The sequence below is a fragment of the Mastigoproctus giganteus genome, chromosome 9, assembly GCF_048544385.1.
Source record: "Mastigoproctus giganteus isolate SK-2022 chromosome 9, ASM4854438v1, whole genome shotgun sequence".
In the NCBI taxonomy this organism is placed as follows: domain Eukaryota; kingdom Metazoa; phylum Arthropoda; class Arachnida; order Uropygi; family Thelyphonidae; genus Mastigoproctus; species Mastigoproctus giganteus.
This window is the reverse complement of record NC_143583.1, coordinates 73,140,569-73,158,779: the sequence shown is the minus strand read 5'-3', so window position 1 is coordinate 73,158,779 and position 18,211 is coordinate 73,140,569. Positions and strand designations below refer to the sequence as shown.

The 18,211-nt window shown below is 38.9% G+C and overlaps 1 protein-coding gene across 4 annotated transcripts in view; it reads right to left on the bottom strand.

Moving 5' to 3' along the window:
* The window catches only part of LOC150080448 (kielin/chordin-like protein), a 1,054,752-nt gene that overhangs the window by 292,711 nt on the left and 743,830 nt on the right, over positions 1 to 18,211 (bottom strand). For all 4 annotated transcript variants that reach the window (XR_016547392.1, XM_090381408.1, XM_090381409.1 and 1 more), the window contains one exon: positions 5,759 to 6,020. Coding sequence is in view for 3 of the 4 variants with exons in the window: in XM_090381408.1 (XP_090237534.1) it covers positions 5,759 to 6,020 (262 nt within the window). In the remaining variant the exon portion in view is untranslated. The remainder of the gene's footprint in view (positions 1 to 5,758; positions 6,021 to 18,211) is intronic.

Sequence of the window (18,211 nt, the reverse complement as noted above, 5' to 3'; positions counted from 1 at the left end):
AAATCATTAAAAATACAGTTATTCTAAAAACAAAAAAATACATATTGTTACTGCAAAGTTTAGTTATGTTTAAGCATCAACACTACCTGTCCGAATAAAATGAGCTCTTAAGAAACATAAGCCATCAATAGTATGATCGTTTAAAATGGATCTAATTTTGGTACATATATTATTTGATTAGTGGCAGAAAATGTCCTTTTGGATTCTATTTTGATACTATTGTACTGAGATAATCATAGACAATCTCAGTTCATATTTTCTAGGCTTTGAACCTTTTTAGCAAAAATAGTTAAAAGTATTTCATTAATTTCCAACTCAAGTTCATCTTTTAAAATCTCATTGGAGTCAGGCAATTTCTGATTTTGGAAAGAATTTGAGGAACACTGATGTTCTGTTCCATGTTCATCTTCCATGGTTGAATTATGTTCATCATTTTCTGAAGGAGAAAGACGTTTTATTCAGCGAAGTATAATTTTCACTATAGTATCTTTACTGAGTCTGGGAGAGAGCAAAGAGTGGGGATAAGGAATAAAGAGAGCAAAGAGTGGGGATAAGGAATAAAGAGAGCAAAGAGTGCAGTTAAGGAATTCTTCACATATATAAATGCAAAGAAGAGAAGGACAAATCAGATCGGACACATATGTGATTGTGTGGGATAGTATTAGATACCCCAACTGATGCTGCAGATGAACTCGACAGTCACTTTGCATCGATATTTACAGAAGAAAAACCCTTCATGTCAATGAGAAATTATGGGGTGAAGTTTAAAAAAAAAAAAAAAATGTAATTAATGATGCTGAAATTTCACATGTTGATTTAATGAGAAAACTTCTGTGCCCACAGGTGAGTAAGGCTCTGTGAATGATGGCATATAGCCTATAATCTTAAAGGAGGGGGCAAGTGAGTGCATTGAACCATTAAGGCTAGTTATGAGAGCATCACTGGACTCAGGAGAGATTCCGTTGGATTGGGGTAAATTGGAACATAAAGGCGGTTTTAGGAGTGTAACGGGAAATTACAGACCAGCCAGTCTAACTTCAGTAGTAGGCAAAATCATGGAGGCTTGATCAAGGGTGGAATTCAGGATCATTTAGATCGAAATGGAATTCTGTAGGATACACAGCATGGTTTTGTAAAGGGAAAATAATATTTAACAAATCTGGTTAGCCATTTTGATAGGTCACTCGTGAGATGGATTTAGAGAATAATTTCGACATTGTTTATTTAGATATCAGCAAAGCATTTGACTCAGTCCCACATAAGCAGTTACTTTATAAGTTAGAGCAGGCTGGAATCATAGGGAAAATCCTTAGATGGATAGCACGATGGCTTGAGGGCACCAGGCAGGGGGAGTTGTGATAAATGGTTATTCCTCAGATTGGGTTACTGTAAGAAGCAGGGTTCCCCAAGGGTCAGTATTGGGACCACTGTTGTTTTTGATTATTTTAACTGACATCTATGAAGGGATATAGAGTGTGAGGTCTAAACTTGCAGATGATGTAAAGATCAGTAGAGTAGTTAATGATCGCCGCCAAGCAGAGCTTCTTCAGAGTGGCCTAGATAGACTTCCGGGATGGTCAGAAAAGTGTCAGCTATATGATTTAATTCAACAAAATGCAAGGTCTTACACCTGGGGAACAGCAGCCCCAAAATAACTTATACACTTGGTGGAATTGAATTAAAGTCAGTAGTGGAGGAATGGGACTTGGGAGTTATGATACGGTGAGACATGAAGTTGTCCAAGAATTGTGGACAGTTTGAAATGTTGCATGGTGTCCTATCGATGATTTAGCATTAGCATTAGCATTAGCATTAGTAGAGGCATATGATGCAAGAAAGCAAGCTTATTCAGCATCAGCCAAAAAAAAAAAAAAAAAAAAACCCACTCCCATTTCACCCCTCCGTTCGTTCGAAATACCTGTCCAGTTGAGCTTTAAATTTGTTTAGGCTATCAACTTCAACAACAAGTGATGGAAGTTGGTTCCAACAACCAACCACCCGCTGGCCAAAGGCAAATTTCCGCACATCTATCCGACATCCGTCCTTCCTCAATTTGAATTTATGCCCTCTGAGGTGATTATTCTGAGAAAGATGAAGAATCCCATTGGCATTGAGCATGCTCAAACCATTCAAAGCCTTATACACCTCTATCAGATCACCTCGCCGGTGCCTAGTCTCCAGATTCTGTAATTTGCAAAACTTAAGCCTTTCTTCGTAAGAGCAACCCTTTGTTCCATTTACTAATCTTGTTGCCCTTCTCTGTACCCGTTCCAGCAGCTCTACATCCTTCTTGAAATGAGGCCTCCACACCTGTATACAGTACTCAAGATGTGGCCTTACCATTGCCTTATACAAGGGAATAATCACCTCCTTATCCCTGCTAGAAAAATTCCTGTATATCATTGACAAGACACCATGAGCTACTCTTGCAGCTCGTCTGCACTGCTCAGAGAACTTCATATCTGCCTGCACAATTACCCCCAGGTCCTTTTCATTCTCCACCACCGTCAGTGTAGTACCGCAGAGTTGATACGTTGCTCTGGGGTTACTGTTTCCCATATGTAGTACTTTACATTTGTCAATGTTAAACTTCATTTGCCACCTCTCAGCCCATCTGTTCAACCTTTCCAGATCCTGTTGCAGCAGCACAGCGTCAGTAGTGTCCTTAACGACCCTGCCAACCTTTGTATCATCTGCAAACTTGGACATTAAACTTGATATCCCATCATCAATATCATTCATAAACACCGAAAACAACAACGGACCCAACACTGAACCTTGAGGAACTCCACTAATAACATTAGTCCACGTTGAGCAGTGTCCATTGATTACCACTCTCTGTCTTCTGCCACTCAACCATCCCCTTATCCATAGCAGCAATTTGCCTCCAATGCCACACTGCTCCAATTTGTGCAGCAGTCTTCCATGTGCAACAGTATCAAAAGCCTTTCTAAGATCCAAATATATAATATCAAAGTTATTCCCTGCATCCAGTTCTTTTGTGACTACATCATAGTATCCAATCAAATTGGTCGGGCAAGACCTGCCCTTAACAAAACCATGCTGCGTCTGAGCTATAACTGAATTCTTGTCTAGATGATCCTGCAGTGCTTCTTTAACCAGTGCCTCCATTAATTTACCTGGAACAGAAGTTAAACTAACAGGCCTATAATTACTTGTGTCAGCCTTTGATCCTCCTTTGTGAATTGGGGTTACATTTGCACATCTCCAGTCTATGGGTACCTCCCCTGAGTCCAAAGAAGCTCTCATAATTATGGCTAGGGGTTTGCATACTTCCTTTGCTGCCTCCTTTAATATAACTGGATAGATCCCATCCACCCCAGGTGCCTTTTTTATGTTTATCCTCAACAACCTCTCCTCCACTTTCCTCTCAGTTATTACAAAATCATCCAGCTCACTGCAAATGTTTACTTTACCTACATCATTCCCCTTCCTGAATAACTCCTCATGCGTGAATGTAGATGCAAAATACTCGTTTAGATTGTTAGCCATCTGAGCAGGATCCTCAACTGTTGAACCATTAATATCCAGTGGACCAATCTGATTCATCCCTTGCCTTTTCGAGTTCAAGTATGTAAAGAACTCTTTTCTGTTTTTCTTTGCATCCTTTGCCAAGGATTTTTCGTAGTCTGCCTTTGCCTGCCTAATCTCCTTTGTGACTTGGTTACAGACCAACTTATATCTATCATAGGCTTCCATGTCACCCATTAATTTGTATGTATCCCATGCATTTTTCTTCTCTGCCACATGTCTCATTAGTTCATCTGACAACCATTTAGGCCTAAACCTTGAACAATATTTCTTAGTTGGTATGTAAAGCCTGGTAGCCTCCAAGATTAGTTCCTTGAATGCTTCCCATTTTGAGTTTGCTGTTGGTAACATCATCAGTTGGTCCCACTGTATAGAATTTAAATACTGTCTCAGACCATCATAGTCGCCTTTACGAAAACAAAAACCCTTCCCTTTACCTCTGATGGTAGTTACCTCCTTGAGTAAATCCCACTTCAACACACTGTGATCACTGCCACCTAGTGGTTCATTTATCTGCAGGTTCTTAATGCATGAAGAATCACTACTGATAATCAGATCAAGAGTATTGCTCCCTCTTGTTGCCTCACGAACATGCTGATGTAGAAAACAATCATCCAATAAATCCACAAAAGCCTTGCTAGTGTGCGAGTGACCAATCCACAAATTCCAGTCAATATCTGGGAAATTAAAATCCCCCATTATAAGACTCTCTGATTTACTGGCCCACTCTATTTCCCTGTACAATATCTTATTATACTCATCAGAGTCATTAGGCCTATAGCACACTCCTACTCTCAATTTTGATTTCCCTATGCTTATGTCACACCAAACTGACTCGACACTGCCCTGTCCATCGATGTCGACTGGCTTCACTTCCTTGGACTTTATGTGTTTCTTAATTAATAGCATAACCCCTCCTCCCCTCCTGTCCTGTCTATCCTTTCTATACACATTGTATTCCCCAAATTCCAGTTCCGCATTACTTATATCTGTGTGACACCACGTCTCTGATATCCCAACAATATCTGCCTTTGATGTTTTGAGCAATACCTCAAATTCATCAAATTTATTTACCAAACTCCTAGCATTGGTGTACACGCAGGTATACATGCACCTGTTTCTATTCTTAGCTACCCTAACACAACCCATGTGTTTACTTGTACCGCAATGACTACCAGCAGTCTCTGAAATATCCTGCATCTTGTTTTTCAGACTTCTGCTCATTTCAATAGAAGCAGTGCAAGATTCACTTCCACCTCTGCCACTGGCTACTGTTAACCTATTAGTCCTTGTATTCCCCCCCAACTAGCAGTTTTCCGACCCACCTAACACTGCCTCGACAGCATCAGCAAAAATTCTTGCACCCTTTCTATTTAAGTGTATCCCATCCCTGTAGAAGCAATCTCTCCTGTTAACAAGTACAGTCCAGGCTGAAAAAAATTCTACCCCTTGAGCCTTGCACAATCCCTCCAGGGCCGAATTGATCGACAAGGCTCTCATCATATACTCCCTCCTATCGTGTCTGGGCAGAATTGCAGACACTTTCAAGTTCAACCCTAATTCACGGCTTTTTTTCAACAGTGACCTGTACTTGCTAAGTAATTCCGCCGGTCTCCTACTCTTAATATCATTAGTGCCAACGTGTACAACTATATCACCTTTTGTGCCCTTAAAAGATGATATCCGCTCTACAACGTCATCAACCTTTGCCCCTGGCAGACATACCCTGGTCCTATTCCACCTATCCTTTTTACAAAGTATGTTCCCCGTTTCCCTGACAATAGAGTCACCAACAACTACTAGTTCCTGTGGGACCAGCGCATTCTGCCTAGGGGGCTGCTTCTGTGTTGCCTGATGACCAAGTGCAAGCTCTGGCGTTGATGTGGGCAGCTGAGAGCTTGATGGGCCCCTCAATTTATTTTCTTCGAGGGCATCCACCCTGTCCTTCAAGCTCTCATAAAGGCCCATAACAACGCTGAGTTGTTATTTATCGAACATTTGCCAGTAGAGGTAAGGATGTCAAAATCACATAAAGGTGATTAAATTATAAACTATTTTTTTTTTAAAATTATTACTGAAAAACCAGTATTTTTGTATCAATACCGGTATTTGAATACCCGAAAAAAATGACTGGGATTCCGGTATTGTAAGCCCTAGTTATACATAGAGAAAAATCATAGCACAGTTATTCAATATTTCATCTTACCACTACAGTCATCACAACATTCTCTTTTTACTGGATGTTTACATTTCACAAGAGGACATTTCTTCAATTTGCATGTGACATTTCCTTTCTTACAGCTACATTCTTTACAGAAATCTGCAGGATGGGGAAAAGTTTGCCAATTATGGTAGTGCTTATTATTATAAATACATCCTAATTCACACACTAAGCAGCAGTCTTCTTCAACAGGATGGCTACACTTTACTTCTGGACAGAGTTTAGATTTACATTGGACATTTCCATTCTAGAAAATAAAATTTTTATATAATCAATATGTTAAAATAAAAGTAAGCACATTAAAAACTATCACATCAGTAACCACACCAGACAAACATACTACTTTATCATTAGTATATTTTTAAAAATTATTATAACATTAGACAGTATTTTATATTCTGTTAATATTGCGGCTTAATTTTCTGAGTTATGAGGTTAGTTTGTTTGGATCAGAAAACACTCTTACCAGAATTTTAGCTTATTTAAATGATCATAAACCTATTTCAAAACTTTTTTAAAATTTCACACAAATAAGAAACTACTGTTTACAGTATAGTTTAGGGCTAGAACATCAGGTTATGTGGGGATAAATTGGCATCATTACACTTAATGATGCCAAATGATAACTACTTAGGTAGTTGGCTACATGCAGAAATGATGGAATTGCACTAACTTGTACGCTAGTTAACTCCCTACATAACCTGAGACTCTAGCCCTAAACTATAAAAAAAAAAAAGGTAAAGTGCAGCCATTATCAACCCACTGTAGGATGGAAGCCTCCTCAACAATTCATGCTGAGGGAAATGGACCATAATCTGCCACGCTGGTCCAGTGCGGGTTGGCAGATCGACCGTATTCAGCAGTCAGGGGCTTGAACCCCGGTCTACTCAAAGAGCGTGTGCTACTGCCCTCCCGCTCCTGACCACTCGGCTACGGAGGCCATCTAGCCCTAAACTATACCCTAAACTATACTAATCTAAATTACTCCACACCATCAGGCATCTCTCATATTGTGAGAGTTATACTTTGCAACTGGGTTGTCATCACGGCAACACCAAGGTACCTGCCCACCCACTGATGAGGGGCCAATAAGCTCTGAAATGGTGCTGTATGGGTGATGGTATCCACTGAGAATAAGTAACAATAGTCTTCTTGTATGGTGTAGCGTTAATTGAGGTAGTTCAATATCATGGTAACTAGTGAAGGTATTCACAATATGAGATATACTTAATGATGCCAATTTATAACTACTTAAATAGCTGGCTATGTACAGAAATGATGCAATTGCACTAACTTGTATGCTAGAAACTACTGTTTCTAATTGTGATATCTCCATTTATGATATATCACTACAACGACATCAATAATTTTTAATAGTTTTTAATAAGTTTCAAATTTCCATTAACTACATTAAGAAAAGAAATTTGTAAAAGTTAAAAATAATGTGCCAGAAATATTTTTCTTTGCACAGCAATGCAGATGCAGGGCTTACTGTGCTGCTCTCAATCTGTTGTTGTACATCGTAAGGATAACATGCAAATAATATCAAAATCTCTGAAAATCCTTCAAGCATGCTCGGAAAATGGTTAGCAAGTACAGCTACACTTATACTGGCAATATAGTTCTTCAAAAGAAATCAATTTAGCAAAAAATAAAAGTTAAAACGTTTCGATGTGAATGAATGTGCAATGAATATAAGTTGGACATTTAACTTACCTTGACCAAATCAGTGATGATTGATCTGAATGAATCCTTACACAATTAATGAATATACTGCCAATTCCATGACACCATCTTGCAATGCCACAATTACAAAAGCAAAAGATCAGATTCAATGACAATATGGAGACTGTTTAGCTTGTGGACTGAGGGAAAAACCTTCTGGCTACCAAAAACTTTATTCTATAATCAGATTACATCATTTTTTTTTCCAAATTCACTGAGAACTACTGTGCAAGGCAAAGCTAAGAGAGAAAAAACTTTGCTCATGCAAATAATGCATCTAAACTAGTGTCATGCAAACTTTTTGTCATTCAAACTTTATTCCCTGGAACCCTTTCGATAAAGGAGTCCAGTTGTTTGTTATTTGGTTTTTAGGAGCATTAGCAACTAAGGCCATATTGCTCCGGGAATATGCAGTGGTCATTCCATGACCTTTCCGCATCCTTCATATTTGGTGGTGACGGGCTTGAACCCCAGTCTAATCAAGAAGCGTGTGCTACGCACTGCTGCTCCTTCCCACCTGGTTACGGAGGAGCCAAGGAGTCCAGAGCTGAAAAAGTGTGCATGACAACAAAAATGATTCCTAGCTTCACCAGTGGATCTCCAAGACAAAAATATTTGTAACACCTTAAAACATTTGCCCTTCCATGTTTCAACGTAAGCGGGTTTAAAAAATAAAGTTCAAAAAATGTATTTGTCTCTGTGTGTACAGTCTACTTGATATAAAATCATTTACATTTTGGCTTCAGAAATGCTAGAGGAAAAGTTATCTCTAAATAAAGCAGAGAAATGGTGTCATTAGACATAAGTGATAGTGAATTTGAATATGGAGAGTACAATGTATACCGGAAGGACAGACAGGACAGGACAGGCCTGTAGGCCTGTCCTGTCTTGAGGCAGTGCATCCAATCGACAGGAGTGATGAATGCAATGTTGAGCCAGATTGGTGTGATATAAGCATTGGAAAAACAAAATTGAGAGTAGAGAGTGCGTTACAGGCCTCATGACTGTGATGAGTATAACAAACAGCTCTACAGAGAAACAGAGCAGGCCAGCAAATCAGAATGTCACAAAATGGGTGATTTTGACTGCCCTGATATAGACTGGAACTTGTGGATTGGTCACTCGCACACTATCAAGACTTCTGTGGATTTCTTGGATGATTGTTTTCTACAGCTGCATGTTAGGGAGGCAACAAGAGGAAGCAATAATCGATCTGGTTACCAGCAGTGATTCTTCATGCATTAATAATCTGCAGGCAAAAGTCTTTAATTAAATTATTAAATAAATTAAATTTAATAATTTAATTAAACTTAATAATTTAATTTAATTTAAAAAAGTCTTTAATTAAATTATGTCTTTAATTAAATTCCACTAATGTGGAATTTAATTAAAGACATAACTACTCTCAAGTATACAGGGAAAGGCTTTGGCTTTCGTATGGGTGACCACAGAGGTCTCAGACAGTTTTTAAATTGTGTGCAGTGGGAACAACTCATGATGTTGCCAACATCAAATTCTAAACGGCAAGTATACAGTGAAGTAATTAAAGAAGCTACTAGGCTTTTCATACCAACAAAGAAATACTGTTCAAGGCTTAGACCTAAATGGATGTCAGATGAACTATTGAGACATTAGCATTAGCATTAGTAGAGGCATATGATGCAAGAAAGCAAGCTTATGCAGCATCAGCCAAAAAAAAACAAAAAAAAAAAAACATTCTCATTTCACCCCTCCGTTCATTCGAAATACCTGTCCAGTTGAGCCTTAAATTGATTTTGGCTATCAACTTCCACAACAAGGGATGGAAGTCTGTTCTACCAACCAACTACCTGCTGGCTAAAGGCAAATTTCTGCACATCTATCCTACATCTGTCTTTCCTCAATTTGAATTTATGCTCTCTCAGGTGATTATTCTGAGCAAGAGAGAGACTCCTATCAGCATTGAGCATGCTCAAACCATTCAAGGCTTTATACACCTCTGTCAGATCACCTTGCTGGTGCCTAGACTCCAGACACTGTAATTTGTTATTATTATTATTATTATTATTATTAGCCATATGGTGCAAGGAAGCATGAGGCTTATGCTGCACCAGCCAAAAAAAATTCCCAAGTTACCCTGAGAGAGAGAGAGAGAGAGAGAGAGAGAGAGAGAGAGAGAGAGAGAGAGAGAGAGAGAGAGAGAGAGAGAGAGAGGGAGAGAGAGAGAGAGAGAGAGAAGCAGAAAGGAATCACCAAGAAAGAGAAGAATGATGATATCCAGCTCAGGATCCTGGGTGTGCCAAGCCCATACTCACCAGATGTGAGCCATAGCCTTTCTTTGAAGAGCAACCCTTTGTTCCATTCACTAATCTTGTTGCCCTTCTCTGTACTCCTTCCAGCAGCTCTACATCCTTCTTGAAATGAGGCCTCCAGACCTGTATATAGTACTCAAGGAGTGTGGCCTGACCATTGCCTTATACAAGGGAATAATCACCTCCTTATCCCTGCTAGAAAATTTCCAGTATATCATTGACAAGACACCATGAGCTACTCTTGCAGCCCATCTGCACTGTTCAGAAAACTTCATATCTGCCTGCACAATTACCCCAGGTCCTTTTCATTCTCTACCACCGTCAGTGTAGTACCACAGAGTTGATACATTGCTCTGGGATTACTGTTTCCCATATGTAGTACTTTATATCTGTCAATGTTAAACTTCATTTGCCACCACTCAGCCCATCTGCCCAACCTTTCCAGATCCTGTTGCAGCAGCATACTGTCAGTAGTGTCCTTAACAACCCTGCCAACATTTGTATCGTGTGCAAACTTAGACATTAAGCTTGATATACTATCATCAATATCATTTATAAATAAAGAAAACAACAATGGACCCAACACTGAACCCTGAAGGACTCCACTAATAACATTAGTCCACGATGAGCAGTGTCCATTGATTACCACTCTCTGTCTTCTCCCCCTCAACCATCCGTTTATCCATAGCAGCAATTTGCTTCCAATGCCACACTGCTCCAATTGTGCAGCAGTCTTCCATGTGCAACAGTATCAAAAACCTTTCTGAGGTCCAAATATATAATATCAAAGTTATTCCCTGCATCCAATTCCTTTGTGACCACATCATAGTAATCAATAAAATTGGTCACACAAGACTTTTCCTTAACAAAACCATTCTGTATCCGAGCTATAACTGAAGTCTTGTCTAGATGATCCTGCAGTGCTTCTTTAACCAGTGCCTTCATTAATTTTCCTGGAACAGAAGTTAAACTCACAAGTCTATAATTACTTGTGACAGCCTTTGATCCTCCTTTGTGAATTGGGGTCACATTTGCACAACTCCAGTCTATGGGTACCTCCCCTGAGTCCAAAGAAGCTCTCATAATTATGGCTAAGGGTTTGCTTACTTCCTTTGCTGCCTCCTTTAATATAACTGGATGGATCCCATCCATCCCGGGTGCCTTTTTTTATGTTTATCCTCAAAAATTTCTCCTCCACTTTCCTCTCAGTTATTACAAAATCATCTAGCTCACTGCCAGAGTTTACTTCACCTCTGGCATTCCCCTTCCTGAATAACTCCTCATATGTGAATGTAGATGCAAAATACTCATTTAGTTTGTTAGCCACCTGAGCAGGATCATCAACAGTTGAACCATCAATATCCAGTGGACCAATCTGATTAATCCCTTTCCTTCTAGAGTTTACGTAGGTAAAGAACTCTTTTCTGTTTTTCTTTGCATCCTTTGCCAAGGATTTCTCATAATCTGCCTTTTCCTGCCTAATCTCCTTTGTGACTTGGTTACAGACCAGCTTATATCTATCATAGGCTTCCATGTCACCATTAATTTATATGTATCCCATGCATTTTTCTTCTCTGTCACATGTCTCATTAGTTCATCTGACATCCATTTAGGCCTAAACCTTGAACAATATTTCTTAGTTGGTCTATGTAAAGCCTAGTAGCGTCCAAGATTAATTCTTTGAATGCTTCCCATTTTGAATTTGCTGATAGTAACATCATCAGTCGGTCCCACTGTATAGAATTTAAATACTGTCTCAGACCATCGTAGTTGCCTTTACGAAAGCAAAAACCTTTCCCTTTACCACTGATGGTAGTTACCTCTTTGAGTAAATCCCACTTCAGCACACTGTGATCACTGCCACTTAGTGGTTCCTTTATCTGCAGATTCTTAATGTATGAAGAATCACTACAGATAATCAGATCAAGAGTATTCAGCACACTGTGATCACTAGCACCTAGTTGTTCCTTTATCTGCAGATTCTTAATGCATGAAGAATCACTACTGATAATCAGAGCAAGAGTATTACTCCTTCTAGTTGCCTCTCAAACATGCTGCTGTAGAAAACAATTAACAAGTCTCTTTTACATTAAATTAATTCCTGCTCTCTTTTTACAGATTCAGATAGGCACTGCTATAGTGCTAGAATATTTAAGAACGATGCATGATAATCAGGAAATAAAAATGCAAAATATGTATAACTTAGATGCACTACCTCTTCCTAAAAAGTATCCAAACACATTATTTTCCCATTTTTAAGTTAACAATTTAAGTTAATTAATCATTTCAACAGCATGAAAGTTCCTCTTTGGCTGCTATAACACACTGTACTCATTGACAGAAAGTCTACCCAGGAGGGTAGACTTTCTATCAATGAACAACAGGCTGCAGTGGGAATAGTCCTTTAGTGATCACAGAGAACGGTGACAAGTTGAGTTAGTAATGTGTTGGTCTGGACCCCACCCAACATTCCAGTTCATCCCACAGGTGTTCCATAGGGTTCAAACTGGGACTCTGCACCAGCCATTCAAACTTTTGTACATTTGTGTTCATGAACCATTCTTGAACAGCATCAACATGGGGTATGAATGTCCATGTTTGTTCCTGTTGAAACAAACATGGGTCTGTATCAAAGAACTGCTATATTGCAGGAAGCATGGAATTGTTCAAAATGTTAAGTTACTTGCACAACCATCAAAGGTCCTAGGTTATATCACAAAAAACAATTCCACACCACAGTCCCACTTCCACCAAACTTCACTGTTGGCATGATTCACTATAACAGTACATGTTCTGTAAGCATCAATCTATCTGATCAGATTAGGATGAAGTGACATTCAAATAGATTTCCACTGCTCCATGGACTTGCCACTAATGCGATCCCTCCATGCCTGACCTGCCTTCTTGAGGAAAAGTGTGGCCAACGTGGGATCCCACTAGGAGACCAATGGCTAAAAGGTCAGAGGAACAACACAACACAACATAAACATATACCTTACACTTTTTAAAATCTCTGGCCTTCACAGTGTTCTGTGTTTACACAATGCGGAGATGGGGGAAACCCCTGGGGCCGTTATACAATGAACACTTTACACTTTTGCTCTATGGACTAATTACAGCATTTGTTGCCTCATGCAAGGTGAGATTTCTGATTATGGTTGGCAATGCTTGGTCATACAGACCCCAACCCTTATTCACTTTAAACTCCTTGCTGATATTTTGCAGGGATGGTTAATGAGCACCCTCTGGTCATGTGGAGCGAGCTTCCACAGTCTTCCTGAGTATTACAGGATGATGCTGTTATTGTCATGCTCCCAATTTATGATAACATCATCAATGGCCAAATCTGGATGATCGTATGCTGTCCCCCAAGTACACAAATTAGCAAACCAGCAATATGACAAACAACAATAATACCCCTCTTGAAATCAGACAGCTTGCTCGACTATGTGCACTATGACAAGAATAATTAATTTGTGTAGCTCACACATCTCCTTATACACTGATGTTCAAAGAAATTGTTTTTCTTTGAATCGATTTTCCGGGATAGATGGTAAAAAACAAATCTCGATTAATCGATTTCCCGGTTAATCCAAAAATACAAAATTCCCCGACATATGTAAGAGATATGTTCCAGAACTCCTTACTTCGTCGAGTTTTATGTAACTCAGGAATGACTGATAACATATTGCTACTATATTATTATTGACATTATTACTGAAGAAGAAAAGACCAAACCCTCCAGCATATGACAGCACGACAAAACAAATGGCCCTCAGTCCCCAGCAGCTTTCACTCCCCCCCCCCCTTAAGGCAGCGAGAGGATGAGAGTGGAAGCAGAGGGTGCTAAGAATCTCTGGGTACGACCAGGCTGCCATGCACGGAAACTGAACTTGGCCTGTTATAACGCAAGATAACTCTTCGGTGAAGACAGGATATTAGAGCTGGAAAAGGGAATTAGAAAATGTGAATTGGAATATCATCGGTTTGGCTGAAACATGAAGAAGAAATGAATCACTTATTAGTTTATCAAGTGGAAATCTGCTGTACACCAATGGAAACAGTGAAAGGAGTGAAGGTGGAGTTGGGTTTCTGGCCCATAAAGATTTAAAAAACAACATTTTGGAATTCAAAAGTACATCACCAAGGGTGTCAAGACTAATACTCAAGATTTCTGAGAGGTACAAGCTAAAGGTTATAATGATTTATGCACCAACATCGAGCCATGATGATGAAGAGGTTGAAGAAATGTACACCGAAATTGAGAGTCTTCTAGATGAGCAGAAAACCCACTACACAATTATTATGGGAGACTTCAATGCTAAGGTTGGAAAAAGACAAAACAGTGCAGAAAGGGGAACTATAGGAAATTTTGGAATTGGTGAAAGAAATGAAAGAGGTGAAAGACTTGTGGAATTTGCAGAATCTCAAGGACTGTCAATAATGAACACTTTTTTCAAGAAAAGGGTGAACAGAAAGTGGACATGGAAGAGTCCAAATGGATTAACAACTAATGAAATCGACTTCATCCTCACTAACAGAAGATATATTGTGAATGATGTTACCATCCTGAATAAGGTAAATGTTGGAAGTGATCACAGAATGGTAAGATGTACACTTGATATAGATGTAGGAAAGGAAAGGAAAAAACCGACTCGAGTAAATAATACAAAGGTCTTTGCGATAACAGAAGAGGAGAAAAAGCAGTATGTACTGGAATTTAAGAACAAGTTTGAGCTTCTGCAGATGGGTCAGGACCAAGATATCAACGAGGAATATTACAATTTTCTGAAAGTGATAAAGCCCAAGAAACCTATAGGTAAAAAGAAATCCAAAGAAGAAAAAATTAGACAAGAAACGCTTGCCATGATGAACCGAAGACGACATATGAAGAGCAAGAAAAACACTGACAGGGAGAAAATTGAGTATACTCAGTTATGCAAAGCCATTAGAAAGAGACTCAGAGAGGACATAAGAAGATTTAACACAAGAAAAGTAGAACAAGCATTAAGGGAAAACAAAGGATTTAAATCAGCAGCCATGAGCAGTAATACAAAAAGACAAATGATACTGAAACTGAAGAATAGCAATGGTGTACTTATAAACAGCAGAGAGGGCATAATTCAAATAGCAGAAGACTACTATAGAGAACTATACAAGGAGCGAGGGAATGATGCCAGCAGTGGGGAAGACGGATTGCAAATTAGCAACACATACGACATACCCAATATTCTTCCTGATGAGGTAGAACATGCATTGAAGAAAATGAAGAATCAGAAAGCCCAGGGGGAAGATGAAGTTACTGTAGAGTTGTTAAAATTGGGAGGAAGAGACATAACACAAAAACTGACGAGGCTCTTCAAAAGTGCATTAGAAAAGGTGTGATGCCTAAGCATTGGAATAATGCAATCATAATTTTGCAGCATAAGAAAGGAGATAAATCGGAAATTATAGACCAATTAGCTTGTTATCCCACATCTACAAGTTGTTCACAAGGGTCATTACTAACAGATTAGAAAGAATACTTGATGAGAATCATCCTAAAGAGCAAGCTGGCTTTAGGACAGGATTCTCAACTATGGATCACCTTCGCGTAATATCACAGCTAATGGAGAAACAAATGAATATAAAACACCATTATGCCTGGCATTTGTGGATTATGAAAAGGCATTTGACTCCATACAGCATAAGGCAATGTTTCGGGCACTGGTAAGACAAGGCATAGATACCCCACATATTATGATTTTGAAGAAAATATATGAGAGTGCTACCTCCTTTATTAGACTAGACAAAGACAGTAGGAAATTTAAAATCGAGAAAGGAGTTCAACAATGAAACACAATATCTCCGAAGCTGTTTACTGCTGCTCTTGAGGAAGCTTTTAGAAGATTAGACTGGTCGCAGAAAGGAGTCAATGTGAACGGAGAGTACGTAAACCATTTATAATTTGCAGATGACACTGTGTTCATAAGCCACGACCCCAAAGAGGAAAATCTTAATCAGTTATGCAGAGTTAGTAAGGATTTCGGACTAAAGATGAATATGGCTAAAACAAAAGTAATGATGAATAAGTATGCCACAGAAAGGAATATAATGATTGCAGGAGCAGTAATTGAAAAGGTGGAGCCATATACTTATCTGGGACAAGTCATTAGCTGTAATAATGATAAATGGATGGAAGTCAAGAGAAGAATAAATTTTGGATGGATAGCATTCAGGAAATATAGTCATATACTGAAGAGCAATATCCCAGTTTGTCTGAAACGTAAAAAATTAACCAATGTATACTCCACACCATGACTTATGGAAGTGAAACTTGGGCACTCACCAAAAGAATGGAAGAGAAGCTGAGAACTACACAGGGAAGAATGGAACGAATTATATTGGGAATCAGACTGTTAGATAAGAAGAGAAACACATGGATTAGACAGCAAACTCAAGTAAAGGACATTCTTATCAAAACTAAAGAACTAAAATGGTCTTGGGCAGGACACATAGCTCGAAGACATGATGACAGATGGACTAAGAAAATAACAGAATGGTACCCAAAAGGGGCTAGAAGAAAACCTGGAAGACAAAGGTGGAGATGGATAGATGAAATTCATGAGTTTGTGGGTAGTAAATGGATGGCCAGTGCTCAAAACAGAAGAAACTGGAAAGTTGCTGGAGAGGCCTTCATCCTGCAGTGGATTGAAAATGGCTGATGATAATGATGATGATGATGATGATATTATTGACAAATCTGAGTTCCGTGTGATACTTGTTAATGTTTGGCCATTTTGATACATGTTTATTATAATGATTCCTTAGAGATTTAACAGATGCACTGTTTTCAAACTTTTGAATAATTTCAAGTTTTTTTTTAACTGAAAACGCAACTCTTTTGCGTTTACCCATCATTATCGCGATTTCTAAACAAAAAAATAAATAAATAAAAAATAAAAAAAATTTACTATAAAAAAAATTCCGACAACCCTGACATAAATAACGAAACAAAATTTGTCCTTTTGTGATGCAATGGAACACAACAATTGACGCGACGCACTAAAACAAACTAAACATTTGGTCTCTCTCTTTTTTTTTTTTTTCCTTTGAGCAGAGGGTGTTGCAAGATAATAGGTACACTAATCTCCCAATGATGACTTATAATTCCGCTTGTCGTTTATTTACGACTTGCAAAATATCTGTTTATATTTTTTTTATTTCTGGTTGCTTATTATTTTTTTTAATTTGGAGTCTTGAAGTGTACCGGTTAATCGAGAGTCTGCTGTATATGGCACTATTTCTTACAGATTGCATCAGATATGACTGACATGTGTAGGTGATGATGTAATATTACATTAGCTTTTACTTTCAGCTATATAAACACACTCTGCAAGATTGCAGTCATTCTTTGCTTGTGTCAGGATGGCAAGTTATATGAAGTTGACGGCACAAAGAAAAAGTGCTATTGTTGCTTTACGTGAGGAAGGATGTTCTTCCCGTCATATTGCTTACAGAGTGTCTTGTAATCAGTCAACAGTGAGTAGATTTCTTTCCAAAGTCAAGAATACTGGTTCTGCTGATAAGAAAAAAGGAACCAGATGCAAATGAGTCTCTATGCCAAAACAGGACCATGTTTTGAAGTGCTTATGCCTTTAAAATCTGTAAAGCTTCTTTGTCTGAGCTGAAAAGAGAATGGGAAGAACATACAAGAGTGGCAGCAAGTGCAGTAATAGTCAGAAGACGCCTCTTCAAAAATGGACTTGTAGCTCATCATCCTAAGAAGCCCCTCCTCACACAAAAAATGAAAAAGGCCTGATTAATTTCGTATAAGGAGCATATCAAATGGACTCCCGAGCAGTGGAAGTCAGTTTTTTTCTCGGATGAGATGATAGGAGACAAACGATTCACTGTAGACATGGTGAAGAATACCATCCAGACTGTATGGTGTCTACAGCGAAATTTCCTACCAGCCAAATGACATGGGGGTGCATTTTGTATTGTGGAGTAGGTCACCCGTAGTTTATAAAAGGTTCTGTAAATGCCAATGGATATCTAGCTATATTGTAAGGCATATAGAAGGCAAATGAGAGCCTTGTTGATCAATTCGGCGCTGGAGAGATTGACCAAGGCTCAATGGGGTAGAATTTTTTTCAGCCCGGTCTGTGTTCGTTGACAGGAGAGACTGCTTCTACAGGGATGGGGTACACTTAAATAGAAAGGGTGCAAGAATATTTGCTGATGCTATCAAGGCAGTGTTAGGTGGGTCGGAAAACTGCTAGCTTTGGGGGATGCACAGACTAAAAGGTTAACAGTGGCCACAGGCAGAGGCAAAACTAATTCTTGCACTGCTTCTATTAGAATGGGCAGTAGCCTGGTAAGCAAGGTAATAGAGATTTCCAGGACTGATGGGAGTCATAGTGGAACAAGTAAATACATC